General features: G+C 54.1%; 2 protein-coding genes across 2 annotated transcripts in view; one reads left to right on the forward strand and one right to left on the reverse strand.

Moving 5' to 3' along the window:
- Positions 1-15,747, forward strand: part of LOC144467588 (uncharacterized) — a 32,604-nt gene extending 16,857 nt beyond the window's left edge. The window contains exons 6-13 of the mRNA XM_078176453.1: positions 6,539-6,861; positions 8,168-8,516; positions 8,614-8,951; positions 9,036-9,411; positions 9,481-9,733; positions 9,803-9,988; positions 10,111-10,248; positions 12,960-15,747. Coding sequence (XP_078032579.1) covers positions 6,539-6,861; positions 8,168-8,516; positions 8,614-8,951; positions 9,036-9,411; positions 9,481-9,733; positions 9,803-9,988; positions 10,111-10,248; positions 12,960-13,193 — 2,197 coding nt within the window. The 3' untranslated portion in view covers positions 13,194-15,747. The remainder of the gene's footprint in view (positions 1-6,538; positions 6,862-8,167; positions 8,517-8,613; positions 8,952-9,035; positions 9,412-9,480; positions 9,734-9,802; positions 9,989-10,110; positions 10,249-12,959) is intronic.
- Positions 15,722-16,938, reverse strand: LOC144467596 (LHFPL tetraspan subfamily member 2a protein-like). The gene is made up of 4 exons (XM_078176468.1): positions 16,798-16,938; positions 16,441-16,713; positions 16,247-16,360; positions 15,722-16,163 (listed from the first exon to the last, which is right to left on the reverse strand). The coding sequence occupies exons 1-4, from the start codon at positions 16,928-16,930 to the stop codon at positions 16,021-16,023; spliced, it is 663 nt and encodes a 220-aa protein (XP_078032594.1). The 5' UTR covers positions 16,931-16,938; the 3' UTR covers positions 15,722-16,020.
- Between the last annotated feature and the right edge of the window lie 1,529 nt (positions 16,939-18,467).

An 18,467-nucleotide genomic window follows, 5' to 3' on the forward strand; every position in this document is an offset into this window, starting at 1 on the left:
AACGTTGCCGCGACGACGGCGACGTCTTCCTTTACGATTTCATCTCGAACGAAAGCACCAGGATTCTGGATCACGCTCGAACGAGCCCGTGGATCCGCGAGGGGCGAGCGCGCGCGCAGGCCGGCTCGGCGAACGTGCAACCGGAAGATTGTCTTAATGCCGGTATTTAAACCGTGTCGCGGTGGCAGTGGCTCTCTATTTTAGGCTCGTCTCCCCTCGATTTACCGTTCATTTCGTAACTCAATATACTTTGCGACCTCTCTCGACCACCGCTGCTAGGGTAGAGTTACCTAGGGCACGGGTGTCCTCGTCCGAGAGTCACGTAGACGCTCTTCGCCGACGACGTGGAGAATCTCGCCGGTTAACGTCTCGCACGACGGACCATTTCCTTTAATCGGGTAACAATGACTCGGTGTATCCGGAAGCCGAGGGGGTTAATGGAGATTGAAAAGACGCGTCGGATACATCGCGCCGCGCGCTTGGGAATTAAGCGATCCGTCGCGGTGATTTGTTGCGTATTCGGATTCAATTGCGGAGGATCGATCGGCGCGCGTTGCGCACGACCGAGGAGAGAATATGCTTCCGGCAGGAAGCGCGCGACGGCCGCGACTCTCTCGACGATTAACAGCACCGTCCGGCTGGCACACCTGCGACTTCTTAGATTCGGTGAGAATCTCCTCGCTCGTTTCACGACGTCGGCCGTGCCAGGTTGCGCAGCGGTTGCTTCGATTTCAAAGTCCGCCTGGCTCGCGGCAGGGAAAATAGTCGTCGCGATCGGGAACGGGTTCTCGCGGTCGAGTGTGTCCACCTTGTTGAATGAAAGAAGGATGAGAGTAGGAGGGAAAACGATAGAGAGCCCGACGCCGGAGAGCAAGGAACTCGGAAGACGGCTCGGCATGCCTGATAAGTTGGTATCTCTCCTTCGACGGGCACGCGATCCGCACGGCAATTCGCCTACAGACTTTCCCATTTACAGGGGGACACGTCCGCGATACCGCGACACCTCGATATATCGTACCAAGAACCCCGTCCCTAATTAAATGCGACACGAGTTTCGGCTTTGTCTCGAGTCGCTGACTTCGCGGAACGATCACGGGGCAGACCGATAGCTTATCGTTTCCAAGAGAACAGAGCCATTTTAGTCTGCGATAAAGCCGAGCGCGTTGCGCACCGTCGCTCCGCGCATTTCCTTGAAACGGCCGGTACGACCGACACAATGGCCACTGTATTTCTCTCGGTCGCGTAGTACTCCGTTATTCACCGCGATTTCTGAATGAAACGACGCCGCGGCATCGAGCGAGCCGGATCTCCGCGCGGCAACGCTCTGCAACCTCCGCCGATTTACCAGACTCTCGAGAAGCTCGAAGAGCTCGGAAGAGCTCCACCGTTCTCCGCGAACTTTTCCATCGTCCGCTCGCGAATTTCCATCGTGACGAGCCCGGCCGAGGATGATTATAGCCTGGCTGTCATCCGGGAACAGGCTGCAGCCGGGCTGCTGCGCTCAAAAGAGCACTTTGAACATTGCCCCGTGCAATTTCCCGCGTCCGTCCAGCTGTTGTGCGCCCTTAGAACCGGAGGGGGCTCTTCTCTTCTCTTCTCGGCGCGCGACCGCGCCATATTGCATTCGAATTCATAGCCGCGCGCTTTCTGCATTCCCAGACGGCGGCTCTTGTTCCACGCTAGTCATGCGTGCGCCACGCTGGCTTTATTTATGTCGTTCGGGGAGTTTTTCGGTGACCGGGATGCACTCGTTTCGGGCGAGACGACGTCGCGAAGAATTTTTACGAGTTTACTCGGCGACGATCGAGTCGTGCGCCAGTGTCGATCTCTCGAAGCGATCGAGTTCAATATGCGAACCCTTCGAGTCAATCTTAATATCCCAGCTTCGTTTCATGGGATTTAAGTGGTATCTAAAGGGAATGATGATTATACTTGACAATAGACCAAACGCTACACCGGTTTCGCGGTTCGTTATTTTGCAATTATTGACATTGCCAAGACTGTTTTATGGGACACGATTGAGCTTGCAACGTACTTGACTCCATCTCCAGTCGATCACGAACAATCCTGTACAGCCGCTGACGGTCGACTTTCCATCGCCTTTCCATCTCCTTTCCATCGCTCACCCCCTGTCGTTGCTTCATTCCCGCTCTATTTCCGTGCGCGAGGAAACGGCTGGCAGTGATTTACGGGCTCGGTAATTGAAACCGACAAGGTCTACACCGTGTCACGGATGAGGAGGAAGGGTTCCCCGCGGAAGAGGATCCCCAGTTTACGGTGCCGGATTGGGGAATGTCGGGCTGGCGTTAACGACTGCCTGTCAACCGCCTGCGTCTCCGGAACTGGGACTTCCACGAGCAAATATTTAAGTAGTCCGAGCCCTCTCGCGCACCCGCGTCGCGACGGGTGTGGTCGGCCGGCTGAAGCGCGTTCTCCTTGCCCATTATCTTCGAGACGCTTTGTCGCGTCCGGCGGCCTCGCAGATTTTTCCAAAGTGCGCGCTCGCAGCGGCGTCTGAAAGGGTCCTCTGAGTCGCGGGTGCAGCTTCAGCTCGGCGCTATTACGCGGCTCATAAAAGCCGGGGCCGCGGCGTGAAGCGCCGCCTGAAAACAGCACGCGCCGCGGTTGTTAACCCTTTGGTCTCCTCCGGCGCTACTTTGCCGCTCTTACGAACGTGAAATCGAAAATACAAGCCTCTCTTTCGACAGCCCGGCCGCCGCGGAAGAGACGCGCGCGCGTGCCGGACACGTGTTCCGACCGGCAGCCCCGATATTTTTCCGCCCCTCTTCCGCCGCTAATGCAACCGATTGCCAACACGCGCGAGACCCTCGCTTCTTTCTTTCTTTCTCTCTCTCTCTCTATTTCTCCTTTTCTCTCTTTTCCCTGTTTCTCTGGGCCCGCTGTTCGCCGGCTCGCCACCGTCGGACGTTTCATTGTCCGTGCAGCATTGTTTGGCCCCGTGAAAGGACAGCTTTTCGTGGATCCACGGGGGTTGGATTTGTCCACGAAGCTTCCGCTTCGTTCACGACGCGTACAACGTATATATATATTTTCTCGGAGTTTCGACGAAGTCGAAAGGTGGCTGGGACGGTCTTCCGACTGCAATTCGACGAGATGCAGATCCGAAAAAATACACAAACCTCCGAGAAACTCCCCATTGGCTCGAGGAACGAGTGGTGTGCGCCCTCTCGGGCCGAGGAGGAGAGGAAGCGAGCGACTCGTGCGCTTTCGTGTGGTTTTTTGAGTGCTCCCAAAATATCCTGCTGCCCTCGGCAGCACTGGTGAGATAAAGAGAGAGGGAGAGGGAGAGAGAGAGAGAGAGAAAGAGCAGCCGCGGCGTGGTCGAGATAGACAGAAAGAGAGAGACGAGATGGGAATGCCAGTCTTCTGTAACTAGTCATCCTAGCAACGTGGCTTCGCGAGTTCTTGCCGGTGGCAAAGGTCGCCGTGAGAGGAAGGAGAGAGGAGAGTCCTTTGTGCGATCGGGATAGATCGGCGCCGACACGTGCCCCGCGGTTCGCGCTCGATCTTCTACGCGAAGAATCCCCGCGAGGGTCGAAGAAGTGGTGCTTTGGAAAGTTCTCTCGAGAAGCGTGTTGGTCCGTCCTACGGCGAGAAACCGCGCGGTGACCGATAAATGGGCGATCCAGGGGTCGAGGAGGGATAGCGACTGGAAACGGTAGGGAAAGCCGGTATCATCCCGGTGTTATTAGAAAAGCGGCGACGAGAGAGAGAGAGAGAGAGATAGAGAGGATGCCACTGAAGATCGAGAGCGGCACCTACACGGTGAACCCGGTGGCGAAAAAGAACGTCTCGAAGTTCTTGCTTTGGAAACACTGGCGTAGGAGGTAACCGGCGGACTTTCCAGTTTGTGTGCACGTGTTGTTGCGATCGGTTCCGATCTCTTGTCGTGACCAGAAATTAATGCACCGTGAAACCTTTTTTCTTCTACGCCCCGCCGCGGAGAGCAAATCCTCGCGTACGCGAACGGCCCGTCTCGTTCCATCGCGCGGACGTTTTCGCTGGGTCCGCGAGATATCGCCTTTCTCGGGATGGTCTCGCAGCGGTTAACGACGTTCAATTGGCATTCGGGAACGCGGCGGTAACGCGTGTCCGACCACAACGCGCCCCGCGCGATTCGCGGACATTGGACACTGGACGCTGGACAGGCTCGACACGCACGAAGACACGCGCAACGACGCGGCGGGACCGCGCGTCGTTGCACACGCTCGCTTGACATTTTCCAGAGGTCCCCCTCCCCACCTCAGCGTCATTCATTCCCACGCGTGTGCGTTCACGCTGATCGACGTCGCGATCACGATCGCGATCATGGATCAGGATCACGATCGAGCATGATACTCTCCGATCACCTTGCACTCTCTTCTCATACCACCGCTTGGTTGCACGCATCGCCCCTCTTCATCCGCGAAATCTGCGGATCTGCACTAGGCTGCACCTTGCACCTCGAGCAAACACATGTAGAAACCTTGACGTGCCACGGCTACGAGTCTACGGAATGGAAAGAAAATGCGTTCGCAACGTGTGATTTGCCGTGTACGATATCAAGTGTGTAACTAACAAGTCTAATCGGAACGACGCTACCCTCCGGAGCCTTCGATCGAAGCAGCTGTCACCGTAGATCCGGCGGCATCCGTAGATCTCAACACCGTAGATTCCGAAATCCTCTGCCGCTTCGATCGAAAGCTTTTCTAGAGGGATAGCGCGACTGCAAGTCGAATAATCACTGTAACAAAACCATGGTCCTCCGAGTGCTCGAACAATTCGAAACCGAACAGTTTTATTTATTTGATTATTTATTTATTAAATATATTGTAAAATTATGAATAAGATAATCGCGGTACTCGGAGACCTCTACTAACAGCATCGTTTGTGAAAATTGTAAATTGTCCGACTGTGATTTTGCGATCAATTAACGCTTCTCGCGCCGGGACAGGATCGATCGATCGATCCGCACGGCGTCAATACCGATTCCTCTCTGCGCACGACGCACCGCCTCTCACGCCCCCCTTAATATGCATGCGATTATTCTTGAAAGGGGGAAAGAGAGGGAGAGAGAGAGAGAGAGAGAGTGAGTTGCACTGGACCGATGCACCGGCTTGCACACGCTGCCTTGTGATTCCGCGCAGCCGACACGAACCTCGCGCGAGTCTCTCCCACGATCGGCTCGCGAACAATAATTCGAGGCGTGCGACCGGCGTCCGCGACAATTCGAAACGGACAAGCAACTTGTTTTCTTCGGACTCTTTGAGAGAGTCGGGAATACAGTTCGATTTCCGGCGCTGGTCGCAGCCCGCGTCGAACAATGTTCGGTTCTCGAGAAACAGAGGAACGTGGAAGCTCGCGCCGCTCTGTGTACATACGCTAACCGACAGCGAATTTATTACGTCCGTCTGATCCGCGCTCTCCGTCCGATCGTAAAATTAGATCCCCGGTGGATGGATCGGTCCACGGTTGCTCGCTTCGCAAAGTCCGCAACGCGATCCGCGCTCTTTTGTTCCAGCGAGACGCGACGAAACGCGAGCGTTGTTTCCTCGGTCGCGATTACGGTGTTCTCTCTTGGGAAGCGTCGATCCTTTCGGTCGACACCCCGCCGCGTTTTCTCTCCGGTAAATTAACGACGTCGCCGGCGATAGATTTCAAAAGCCGCGGTCGTTTCGCCGCCGATTAAAAAGCAACGAGAAAGCGGAGAACGCGCCGGGATCGCGGCGCCAGCTTCCAATTAATGTCCGCGCGAAAATCGAGCCATCGTTTCCGTCGGTCGATCGTAAGAGGGAATAAAATCCGCGGCGTCGATTCGCGCCGCTTTCCCGTGGCACGCGCTCCGACGGTTCGCGAGCCGCGGCGATCATTTGTCTAGATCATCGAGGCGAACGATCGCGGCGGCTCGCGTGCCGCGGTGCTTCCCTCGCTCGCTGGATCTCGAGAGCCTCGGCGGATAGAGATGTTCGACTCGCCTCCTCTACATCGAAACCAAAGTCGATCTTTCTTTAGCCCCTGCGCTAAGATTTCTTGCTCGGTTACAGTCGCGTCAGAAAATATGTTCACACCTTCTGGAACGACTTTTCCGAAATAGGTTAAAGATGTTAAGACGAATTTAGACTTTGTATTTTGGACCTGTATCCCGGATGATTCATCCGTGGTGCGAAAGCCAAATTCGTCTTTGGACCGCTTTATTTCGTAGCAATCTCGTCGAGCAAAGAGAATCGACAGTTCAAAGAATAGAATCAAAATCGAGCATCTCTATTTAACGATCGTCGGTAGACTCGTTGGGTCTTGGCCGAGTTCTTGACGGCTGAGAAAAGGATCCCTCTCTGCTGGAAAAGGATTCCGTCCGTTGAAAGATCCGCGGTCTAACGACGAGAATACTCGGCGTGCCACGAGGATGATGGATATCGCGCGAGGTCCGCGCCAAGTCCGTCCCTCTCGTTGAAAAGAGACGAGATGGACGGACGAGAGGGAGAGAGGGGGGTGGGGGTGAAAAGAGGAAACGCGGAACAAAAGAAACGCAACTCAACAGTGTGCACGAGGACCGCGGAGAGGAGGATCGTCGGCGAGCCAGCGGGCAAACACGCGGTGGCGGCGAGGTAGCGGGCTTGGAGGACGTCGGCGACTCCTGCGCCGCGACGCTGACGCCGTCGGTCCCAGGCGCCGGCGGCATCAGGTCGAATCGCCGCACCAGGCCGCTCTCCCTCGCGGTGCAACCACTAAATTACCGTCGCCTCGATCCGGATCCGAAAGTCACCGTCGGCATCGTGACCAGCCTGCATCCTAACATGACTAGCCAGGAGAGCATCGGCAGCTGCAGCCTGGACGTCGACCAGTCCGCGTCCGACCGATCAGGTTGGCTATCCCTCGATGTCTAGCGTTTTACAGAGAGCCTCGGGGCCAACCGGAGAAGAGACGACAACCTCGAGGACGCGAGCCTGGCTGGGGAAGCTGCTTTGTAACACCGTTTCGCAGGGTGTCTAGCGCGGATCGCTTGGACCATCGACGCGCTCTCGTACGATATGGAATCGCTCGCCAACGTTTCGCTTCGACCCGGATACCATACGCGAGCGAAATCAAATTGTATTAGGTCGAGTCGTAAGTTCGCTCCGTTCCTTTTTCTTATTTTCTTTTAACGCTTGTCTTTCTCGAAATTGCAGACATCTCGTCGTCTAGAATTGTAGAGCTAATATCTTTTGCGGCGCGAACTTATGACTCGACGATAATAATCGGCGAGAACGTTGGTCGGCGGAGAAGTTGCATATCTTATCGAGATCCCGTATCGTACAGAAAGCGCGCGACACGCTTCATGGTGACGTCCCCTGTTAGACCATGTTCTGATTAGAGCTTAGGCTTGTCGGAGGTGGCGACCGATGCGGTGGGTGAGCTAAAAGGAGCATCGGGGAAATCGGTGTTTCGAGAGCAATCATTTGATATTTCTGTGGTCGACGCCGGAGATGACCTTGCACTTGACCCGGCGGAGGTCTTGTTCGCCGTGTCGCCGATCTTGGACCGTCCAAGGTTCCCCCTTGGATTCCGCCACCGTCCTGCGGATCGTTCCTTTTTCCACGGCGTGTCTCGATCGGATTTAGATCGCGAGCGGGCCGCAGAGCGAAGTGCAGGGCAGGGTAGGGCAGCGCAACGGGGGCTTCTTTTCTATCGCCGGTGCCAAGAAGACGAGGAGACTCGTCTGTCTCTATCGCGGTCTCGGCTCGGCGCGACATCGGACCAGCCTCTCTCGCCGTTCCAGGGTTATTCCTGTGTCGCGTTTCGAACGGGCACGTATCGACCCTCGCGGCGTCTCGACTTTTCTCTCGCGCGGAGAACGCTTTCGATTTCTCTCGCGGCGGGCCTCTGCCGATCTCTCGATCCTTCGGAGCCGTCTCCTTCGTTGGTGGGGACCACGTTTCGGTTCGGGAATCCGGGTCACCGGGCCGGAGGAGTGCGCCGACGGCTGGTTCACGAGTTCATCGGTCGAGGTGGAGCGCGCGGTGCGCGGACGCCGCGACGACGAACACCGCAGTACCCGGTCGCGCGTTATCGAGCATTCTCCGCGGATTCGAGCGCACGACGGTTTGCCAAGAATCGGAGCTGCCGAGCTTTTTAGGCGGACCGCGCGATCCCGGTGCCCACGACCAATCGAACACGTTTTCCTGCGCAGAGAACACCATAGACTCCGTGTCGAAGAAGACGCTGCACAGTTTGAACCTCTCCTGCAACGGCGACACGGTCCCGTCGGCCGACAACCTAGCGAACGGCAGCAGCGAGACGCTACAGAAGTCCCATCTGACGCCCAATGAGAAGTTGAACGTCAGCAATGGTCATCGCAGCAGCCCCGAGCCGGAACAGCTGACAGTGAAGAAACCGAGCTACTTGGGCCTGGCCTGCAGCATCAGCGGCTACTCGGGGATCAATCGGTACGACAGCAAGCTGCGGGACGGGTTTCGATCGAGGGACAGCAGTCCTGGGACCAGGCTGATCACGAGGGATACCAGCCCGGCGGGTTTCAGGTAACGAAATCATCATTATTATTATTATTATTATTATCAAAAACCTTTCGCCGAGCGTGCACGACGACAGAAATAACGGAGGTGCGAAACGTTTCAGATCGAACGAGAATCTCACGGTGCCAGGCCACCCTTATCCTCCCAAGAGCCAATCGATCTCCCCCCTAGCGATGGACAGGCAGAACGGTTTCTCGAACGGTCTGAAGGAGGAGTGCAAGGTGGAGGCGTACAGAGAGTCCAGGAGCTCCATAACTATCTGTCAGGGCTACTCGGAGGTCGACAAGGGCGTGCTGCACTCGACTTTCGGGGACCTCAGCCCGATCCGATCGGCCACCCCCGCGAAACGCAGTCCGGGTGTCTCGCAGATAATGTCCTGCAGCCAGCAGAACAAGTCGTTTGCCTCGCACTTCTCATCTCCAAAGCCACCTACTGGCAACCGTAAGTAGCCCGCAATATCCGCGCTGTTTGTACAAAACACGTATCGATACACCGTTTAAATCATCGCCCTGATCTCGATTGCAGTGTCGAACACCTCGTTCGCCGACTCTAGTATACTGAACGGCTCCACGGTGGACGTGGACAACCAGGTGCTGAACACTTCGTCCAGCAGCGAGAAGTCGTTCATCCAGCAGCGAGTGGAGCGGTTGTACGGGCCCGGGGCGCTCGCGCAGGGCTTCTTCTTCAAGCGCAGCACCAGCAGGCTCAGCGTCAGCGACACCAGCTTCGGCAAGTCGAGCAACAACAACGATCTCTCGACGGACAACGCGAACACCGAGGAGTCGCTGAAGAACTTGCCGGTGCTGAGACACCTTCGACCGGAGTTCCGCGCTCAGCTGCCGGTGGTCAGCCCCAGGAGACCCACGGACGGCTCGGAGCAGATTCTGAAGCCCTTGCAGAGGTGACTTACCCTTTGACAAGCCATTGAAATCCATTCCCATGAGCACCATTCTAATTTCTTTGATGGCAGGGTAACGCCGGTGACCAGGAAAGCGGAGCAGAAACCAAAAACACCCGTGCCGGCGAGCCTAGACGGCAGTATCATCGAAACCAAGCCTCTTAAGCTGAGTTCCAGCGTGGCCAGCATCCCGGATCAACAGCCTGCTGCTCCAAAAGTAGTCCTGCCCGTTCTGGAGCCCAGCGCCAGCTCGACGAACGTGGCGAAGCAAGCTCAAGAGGCCGAGAAGAAGGCGGAAGAGAAGGACGGACACTATTTCATAAAGGTACAGTACCTGGAGAAACCGGAACCAAGTTTCGAATCGATTAGCTGACAGTCTTGGAAATGGTTTTAGTTGCTGAAACAAGAGACGGACAGGCTTCTCTCGCTCGCTGCGTCGGCGGAAGCGGAGCTAGTCGGCGGCGATACTGTTGCACTTCCGGAAGAGGCAGCCGGTAAGCTGCGCTCAGCTGCTGGCAAGGCCAGGCTGCTGGCGTCGCAAAAGATGCAACAGTTCGAGGGACTCTGCCAGAAGAACATTGTGAGTGCTGTGGGCGTCGATTAAAAATAGATAATCGTCGTTTTTCCCACCTCAGTCCTGTTGTCATAGACTTCCAAGCAACTTGTGCATACATATATTAAAACGTATCTATGTTGTTGTAGAACCAAGTGCCCGGCGAGGAGTTCCCGACGACGAACGAGGACTTGGCCGGCTTTTGGGATATGGTGATGCTGCAGGTGGTTCAAGTAAACGATCTTTTCGATCATATCGAGAAACTACGAAATTCCCAGTGGCAAGAGGTACGTTCAGTTTTTGTTAACCCTCCTCCACCGTCCCAGATCGATGTCTCACCGAAGCATTCCGATGCAAACACTACTCCAAGAAGGTCTCCTCGCATGTCAAAGCCTGTCAAGCATCCGAGTCCGCTCCCGTCCTACGTCGCGCCCAATAAACGTGTCCGATTCGACGACGGACCGGAAAAGCGTTCAATCGAGATGCGACCGTGCAACGACGCGTTCAGAATCTTAACCGACCCTCATCACTTCGCACCTGTCGAGAATATCGACTTCGAAGATTACGGCACGGATTACAGAGACTATCGGTCGTATTGTTTTGACAATAACTTCGAGCTTCCCGAAAGAGACTCGTTGAAACCGCGGACCCCGTACGTTGTTAATTACGTGAACGTGCCGCAACCAAACTTGCAACAATTTCCATTCAGTGGCTCGCGTCGCGGGTCCTATAATTTATTTTCTCCAGAAGATTTCCTCGAGCCAAGTATTCGCGAACCATTCTCGGAGAAGGAATCGTTGCAGTTCAAAGTGCTGTTTCAAAAGGACGAGATGACGTTGTTGGCTCCAGAGCCCCAAAAGGTAGATAATAATCTATCGGAGATAACCATGAAGAACGAGAAGTACCTGAACACTTACTTCTACGACACGATCAAAGATTCGATCGTCGAGGACGCGAAACCGATCTCTCGACCGACGTCCAAGTCTCCGAGTCCTGTGGGCAGGAGCTCGAACCGCGAAACGATTGCGAAGAATTGTAAAAAGCCAGCATCGCAGTCTTCCTCGGCCAAGACTGTTAAAAAGCCTGCGAGGCCATGCGGCGCAGATCAGTGCAAGCCTCGAGGCTCGCGCCCTGCTTTTCTTATGAAGCAAACCGAGAAGAAGTCTCTTCTTCCGATACGAACTATAGATCGACCCGGCAAAGCTCGATCCCTGACGACACCAGCCGCGCAAAACGGAGCCAATCAAAATGTCGGCAAGCTGACTCGGAGCGCTACCTTTTCCCGCAACAGCAGAGAATCAATGAAACTAAATAAAAAGCTAGTGGCAAACGTGGTCGAGTCGTCCGTGAAACAAGTAAATATGAAAAAGAGACCGCCTCCAGCGATGCGGAAAAAGCTCCAGAAACCTTCGCCTACTAAAACGAAGTCTCAGACTGTTAGAGCAAAGACCAGCCATGATAAAAAAGCATGGAAGATAAAAGAGAAAGACAGCCGGACGCGTAACTTTACTGTCGCGAACGAGGCACGGTCGAACGTCGATACTTTGAAGAGTAAAGTGAAATCTCGGAAATCTAATGTGTCGGAAGAGAGCACCGGTAGGACGAAGAAGAAAAATGAAGCGAAGGATCCTCCAAAGAAGAACGAAGCGAAGGATCCTCCAAAGAAGAACGAAGCGAAGGATCCTCCAAAGAAGAACGAAGCGCAAGCACCGGATCCTCTCAATAAAGTTGAGCAAAATTCGAAGGACACTTCGAGGAATCTGGTGGGTCCCGAAGCTTCTCACAGCATAATTTGGAGGCTCAGCGACTCGAAGCCCTTCGTGCCTCTAAACTACGAAACCCTCCATCAGCTGAGACAAGTGTACAGCGGCCGCAACCGCGTGAATGCCTTGTGGACGGTCAACAAATCGGACAAGCAGAAACGAATGAGGGTTTACGACAAAAGAAGGAAAATGCTGGTCAAAGGCCGCGAGGACGAGCAGAAGAATTTTGTCTCTCGCGGAACGAAGACCTCCCTCTCGGAAGTAAGTGTCCTGAGGCCGAGTCTATGCCTGAGTTTGCGCGACAACTTGATCAAGGAGATGGCAAGATCCACGAAAGATCTCTCCGCGCAGACCTCGTTCGCTCTTGTGGCGATGGACGCGAACAAATCGTCCCTCGTCCCGGACAGCGTCGCGAGCAACGCTCTTGATTGGCCGGACAAGAATCCAGAGATAGAGACCATTCTGTCCGCGCTGGTGTGCTTCGAGCCGAGGAGCCCAACGGTCTTGGCTCCGGAGAAGAGCTACTCGAGTCTTGACGGTCGCCTCAGCATCACGAGGTTCAGCTACGGCTTGATCACTGAGAGATTCGACTCCTCAAAATTGGACGCGAGCATGATCCTAGACATCTCGCACCACGTGCGCTCGGACTTCACGGTTCTACGCACTCCGGAGACGCGCGGGAACTTCGGATCCTTCGATCTCAACGATTACTTTTCACTGAAAAGAAGATTGCAGATTTCTCGGTGCTCGGCGAATCAGAATTCCACGCGAACCCTTCGAGACGATCTCAAGGTCTCTTCGAGTCCGTTAAATACCCCTTTCTCTAGCAAATTGAGGCGAACCGTGACGTTTTTGAAATCGAATCGCACTCTGTGTAGATTGTCCTTGTATTTGTACGCGTACGGTCTCCTGAGTCTTCTCTTTATCCTCTTAAAAATCGCTTCGCTCTACGATCCCCACCTAAACCCGAAGCTTCTGTACAATTATTGATCCTCGACTTATGTACCTTGCCATCGTGAAATAAACGTGATATTGGGTGTCTCCCATTCCTTCTCATTGTCTCGAGTGCGTGGTCGAGAGAAAGACGACGTGCTATGGACCGACCCCGTCCTCAACAGCTCCCAAAGTTCCAATTTCCCTGTGCCGAAAGGACGAACCATCGCTCTCCCCGCTCCTCCAGTTTCCTAGGAACTCGTTGCCCGATTCCAAGGTATTTAACCGTGACGATTTTGTAGACCGTGCCGGAGAAGAAGTCGGCGAACGTCGGCGCGCAGAACGGTAACGCGACGAAGCGTCGCGCGGCGCCGATCCACAAGCCGAAGGCGACCGCCAACAGCGAGGCGAACAAGAAGGCGAGGGAGGCGAGGGAGCAGGCCCGCAGACAGCTGATCGAAGAACGGAGGCGCGCGATGCGCTCGAACGCGCAGAATTCCGAGAACACCGTCAAGATATTCGCGCCGGACACGTAACGATAGAAAGACAGAGCGAAGCAGCCTCTTGGATACCTCTCGGCCGATCGGCAACGCCGCGGAGAGCCGGATCAAAAAAGAGAAGAAAAGAAAGAGAAAAAGCAAAAAAACGCGCCGATTACTATGCATTTTTCGCGTTCCCTCGGATCAAAACCGACGCGCGATTCTTCCGAGATTTCAGCGAGACTTTGACGAGATTTCAGCGAGAACCGTGCGTCGCGGCAAGCAAAGTACCGATAATCGCTTCGACTACAATCAAACGCGCTTAGCTATACATTGTGACAGGGTCGTGATTCGATGGAGATTCATTTTTAACGATCTTCGACGGATTCGTATTTTTTTATTACACATATTACGCGTACGTAAACACACACACATCTTCGTTCCCTCCGCGGTCCCGCTCGATTTACGCGCTGTGATGTTTCGTGCTAATCTTCTTGTTACGTTTTATATACGATTTAACGCTGTCGTTCGACTTTGTAACGGTGGTTGTCTAGCGGTTTGGTTCGCGAAACGGAACGCCTGTGTTCTCGTCGGAAATGATCGTAGATTCTAAACGATAGCAGAGCAGGGAAACGGCACGGACAATTGCCTCTTGTCAATAGAACTTTTGTACAAGTAAGAGAAGAAGGGAACGCCACTCGGACACAGCGCTAAGCAGAATTCTATCTCAGAGCAAGTTATATTTGTACGGTGAATCGCGTAGAGAAGGACGATCGACGATCGGCGTCGCGACGCAGCCTACACAAGCATGCCTAAATCGATCCGAGAGGCGTCGACGGCCGATCGCGACCGCGAACGGAAATATTCCTATTACTTTAATCGCCTAATGTTACTCGTGTTTGAACCCCGACGCGGATCGAGCATCGGAGCAGATGATTTCGCGGAAGCGAGTAGAAAGAGGAAGAGAGAGAGTACGAAGCTTTCGAGTGCCCTAATCGTGTGACCAAGTCGACATTCCCGTAGAGAGACGGTCTCGAATTTAGAAACGCCCCCCGACGCCGTAGCAGCGTCAGCACTCACCCAGCCCTCCCCCACGTTATGTTTAAGGAATAGCTAAACAAGTGTCAACAGGTGTAAATTAGAACCGCGCAACCAAATAGCATGCGATCAGCCGGAGAGTGCGAGATAAAGAGAGAGAGAAAGAGAGAATGTGCTCCCGTGCGCGTTTCAAAGAGCAGAGAGTCCTCGTGGCGTCGTGTTCCGGCGGCCCGCGTTATTTATTGACTGTTGATTCCCTCGGTGCCTTGATTAATTTATACGCGTGTACATAAATCGACTGACGCAACAGCCGGCCATTCGACGCGGCGAGAGCGAAACGGACGAACGCTCTCGTCTCGGCCCGACTCGTCGGTCCGGGAGCAGGATCGCTTTGTTCTCGTTCAAGCGTTCTACCTCGGCAAAGGCCAAGCGCGTCACGGTGTTCCATCGTCGACGGGCGAGGACAAGAACTGTCGGATCCCTTGCACAATTATTTATTTATCCGACGAGCCGATCTGTTCGTCGCGATTCTACTCGGATTCAGTTCGCGTTCAGGAGAGAGAGAGACACCACCGCATCTCGCGACGATGGAACACAGTGACACGACGAACACGCGCGCTTCTCGAAGAAATTTTTGTAACAGCGACCGGTTCCTTCGTTTTTTAACGCGGCTGTACATAAGCGTGAAAGAGAGAGAGAAAGAGAGAGAGAGCAACGAGAACGAAGATGCGAATGAGATCCACGGAAAACGTTGCAGCACCGGGTCCCGCGATTCGATTTTTTAACTCGTTTCGTTTCCCGCTCGTCCGAGTTGTCTGTTTGTACTTTACTTGTATATTCCGTGTTCAGGGCCTCGGCTCCATGATCAATTTCGTATGGTAATTTGTACTCGGGAACAGTACCCACGCCGCTGTTTCTTTTATTCGCAATGGCCGCGCGCCGCCGAACTTCTCAACAGATCGATCCAAAGGTGTACGAGGATTAAATCGCCATGACCACAAGATCACTATTCCTATCGCCGCGTTGCGTCTCCGAATAACGCGATTCCCTTTTGTCGAAAACCGTCGATTCACCGCAGGATTCGACGAACAGGCCTCGGCTACGATTCCTGGCCGAAAAAAAGAAAGCCTTCGAGAAGTGTCGTCGCGATGATCCGAGTCGACGATTCGAACGACACCGAATTGCGTTATTCGGAGACGCGGCGTTCCCCTCGATTCCCCGGGAGACCCACGGTTCGCCGGAATCGTTCGTTCTCGTTCTTCGAAGAGGCGCGCGGAGAAAGGATCGCCGCTTCCGGAAGAAGGGAACGCCGGGAATCGATCATTTTTTTTACTTATCGTTCGGGAACGACTCGACGCCAATCTACCGCGTCGATCCGTCGAACGTCGTTCCCAATCCCCCTTTTTTTACGCGGTTAAACAGTTACGATTATTTATTTATTAGATACTAGTAAGATGTCCATACACTTGTTCTCAATGAATTAATAAAAAAAAAAAACAGACAAACGAAAAACCGTCGATGCGATGACCAGCCACTGGTGTGGAGGGTGGAGGAGCGAGGGAGGAAGACGAGAAACCTTGTCCCGTGTCGTAACCTTTATTAATTACGAGCGCGTCCGTTTCGTAAATAGAGAAATTACAAAAGCGACCGAGCTTGGAGAATTGTGTAGCACGGAAGGGGTTCGCTGTCGCGATAAGTACACGATCGAGATCGGGGATCGGCGACCTCGCCGCGAGGATCGTCGCGATGATCGCCGCTCGTTGTCGGTATTGAACTTGGTCCCATGAGCTTCCCGGTTCCTCTCACACGGTTCGGACGAGAAAGAGGACCGGGGAATGATTCGGTTTCACGCGAGGCAGATCAAAGTCTTGCCCTCGTTCAGCTTGTCCTGGACCTTGTCGCTGGCCGTGGACTTCTCCGCTTGGCCGCTGATCACCGCGCAGACGAAGGTGAGTCCCACCCCCGTCAGGGCGCTGTAGAACGCCCAGCCTGCAAGCATTCCCGAGTCAACTAATAAGGCATCCGACTCCGCGTCGCTTGATTTTACGAAAGGAAACGAGAAGTAGCCTCACCGAGCTTGCAATCCGCAAGGTAGAAGGCGTCCGCCTCCAGCCCGCAAATCCTCTGCACCCTCTCCGCTCCCCAGCCAGCGGGATACAGAATCATCCCTAATATGTACGATATTCCTGCCGGAAGAAAGAACGAGAGAGATGGCTACCATTTCGAATGGAATTAGAAAACGGTGTGGTATAGAAAAGTAAGCTACCTGCGATCACTTGGGCAACCCCGGCCAAGTTGAAGATGCTCTTCCGCCCGATGCTCTGTATGCAGCAACCGATCAATGCCGCGAACACCGTGATCGCCATGATCGCCAGTCCCAGTAACAGGAAAAAGTAAGACGCTTTCCAGCAGCCTGGGAACACGCTGGAGTCCGTCGCGAACCCGTCCACGTTGAAGTTCCCGCAGTGCGTCCTGCCGTGGAGCCTGATGCAGCGATTGTAGACGCCAACCGTCGGAACGTACACCTCGGATCCGTTTCCTGGCGTCCAGACACAAGATTTAGAGAACGGTCGCTTCACCTAACACAGTTTCTCTATTTCAGGGACAGGTGAGAAATGCTTACTCGCGTCTTTAACCACCTGCGGTATCCCGATCAGCCATTTCGGTGTGATGAGACCCGAGAACACCGCCAACAACGCCGTCAGGGACAGCAGCGTCCACAGCAGGCTTCGACCAGTGACTATCACGTAGGACATGCTGGCGATCTATGCCATCCTTTGATCTCCGAGTCTCCTGAAACAACCGCGGGACATTGTAAACTCTTTAACTGCCTGGCTACGCTGGGCTCGTTCGGCGCGCGAGCCGGCCACAGAGCACCGGAGCGAGAATAAACGCGACTCGCATATATTTCGGAGAAACGCGCGAACCCCGGTCCCTTCCAGCGAACCGGCATTAAAAGCAAAGTCGTAACATAAAAGCGCGCCTACGACTCGCGTTACCGGTTTCGTTTTTCTCTCCGATTTCATAGGAATCGTAAACGCCGCGGGGCCAACAAAGCGCCCTTTTCTTCCGGTCGCCTGGAACAGCGCGCAACGACCGAAAGAGAACGCGCGCGCGCGCGCTCGCGAACCACTGGTAGCTGCCGGCCGCCGGCACGTTCGATTGGAAGAAGCGGCTCGTTGTTTACACGTTTTCGATCCGAATCCTCTTCCGTAACGAGGCCTCTTGATTCGCTCAGCCCCGGACAGAGGTTTACTCTGGCTACGCGAGCCAGCACGACCCGCGAGACCCACCGCGCGCGGTTTATGCGAGCGACGTTTCTTCGAAGATGCTATCGGCGGGCCAATCAATTTCTCGTTGTCGCAATTATCGCGGGCTTTCGAGAAGGAACCCTTCGGCCCGAATGCGTGACTCACGCTTCTAATTAGGTCCATGCCCGTCGACCCTTGGCTGGGTCGACGCGTGCAGCGACCCAGGCCCGGCAGATCGATTGGAACCGCGTGGCCCCTCCCTCAAAACTGACCTATTTTCGCTTCTAACTTTAGATCGAATAGGTTTGGGCCTCCGCGGTCTATGGCCCTCCTCTCTTCTTCCCTCTCTCTCTCTCTCTCTCTCTCTCTTTCTTTATCTCTCTTTCACCCTACATATGTATGCGTTCGCTAGATCTTTTATTCTCTCTAAGCCCGCAAACTTAATCGCTTCCATTCGCTCTCGCGCCAGACCACCGAGAGCCCCGCTTTGATGTCGCCGCGGCCTCGACGCGACGAGACGTGGCGAATCGCCGGACCACTATATCTCGCGCGGTCCTCGCTCCTAAAAAGTCGGTCCCGATTCGATCGGCTCTTCTATTTACGGACCCGTGCGGCGCAGGAATTCTTTCGAAGGATTTTTATGCAAATACTGAAACAGAACTGTCTTCGGACTGTCGCTTTATTTAATCGATCTCGTCCCTTCGCGCCTGTTGGACGCTTTCATGTAGCCGCCGCGTGGCCGATCCTCGAATTGTGACCGCTTAATGAAAATTCTGTTGTTCGGTTTAACCCCTCGCACTGTAATAACGTGTCAGACTGGTGACAAGGCTTCTATGCAAAATCTACTAAATATTATCAATTTCTTTTAAATGAAATTTAATTCATCTGTGATCAAAGTTTAAAAGTTAAATGAAATAAAAATAGCAGGAGAAACAAGAATTGTCTAGTCCTATTATTAAAAATATTAGAAACAAATAAGTGGTAATCAATGCAGCATGAACGGAGTCGTAGTGCAAGGGGTTAACGATTAATGTTTAACACG

This window comes from Augochlora pura, chromosome 3 (genome assembly GCF_028453695.1).
Source record: "Augochlora pura isolate Apur16 chromosome 3, APUR_v2.2.1, whole genome shotgun sequence".
NCBI lineage: Eukaryota > Metazoa > Arthropoda > Insecta > Hymenoptera > Halictidae > Augochlora > Augochlora pura.

What these genes read in the sequence shown, in the direction of transcription:
- LOC144467596 (XM_078176468.1), bottom strand. Translation starts at nt 16,930, where the DNA reads ATGTCCTACGTGATAGTCACTGGTCGAAGCCTGCTGTGGACGCTGCTG. An exon ending in GGTTGCCCAAGTGATCGCAG is followed by an intron (nt 16,361 to 16,440) that starts GTAGCTTACTTT and finishes TTCTTCCGGCAG; the next exon opens with GAATATCGTACATATTAGGG. An exon ending in CCTTGCGGATTGCAAGCTCG is followed by an intron (nt 16,164 to 16,246) that starts GTGAGGCTACTT and finishes GAATGCTTGCAG; the next exon opens with GCTGGGCGTTCTACAGCGCC.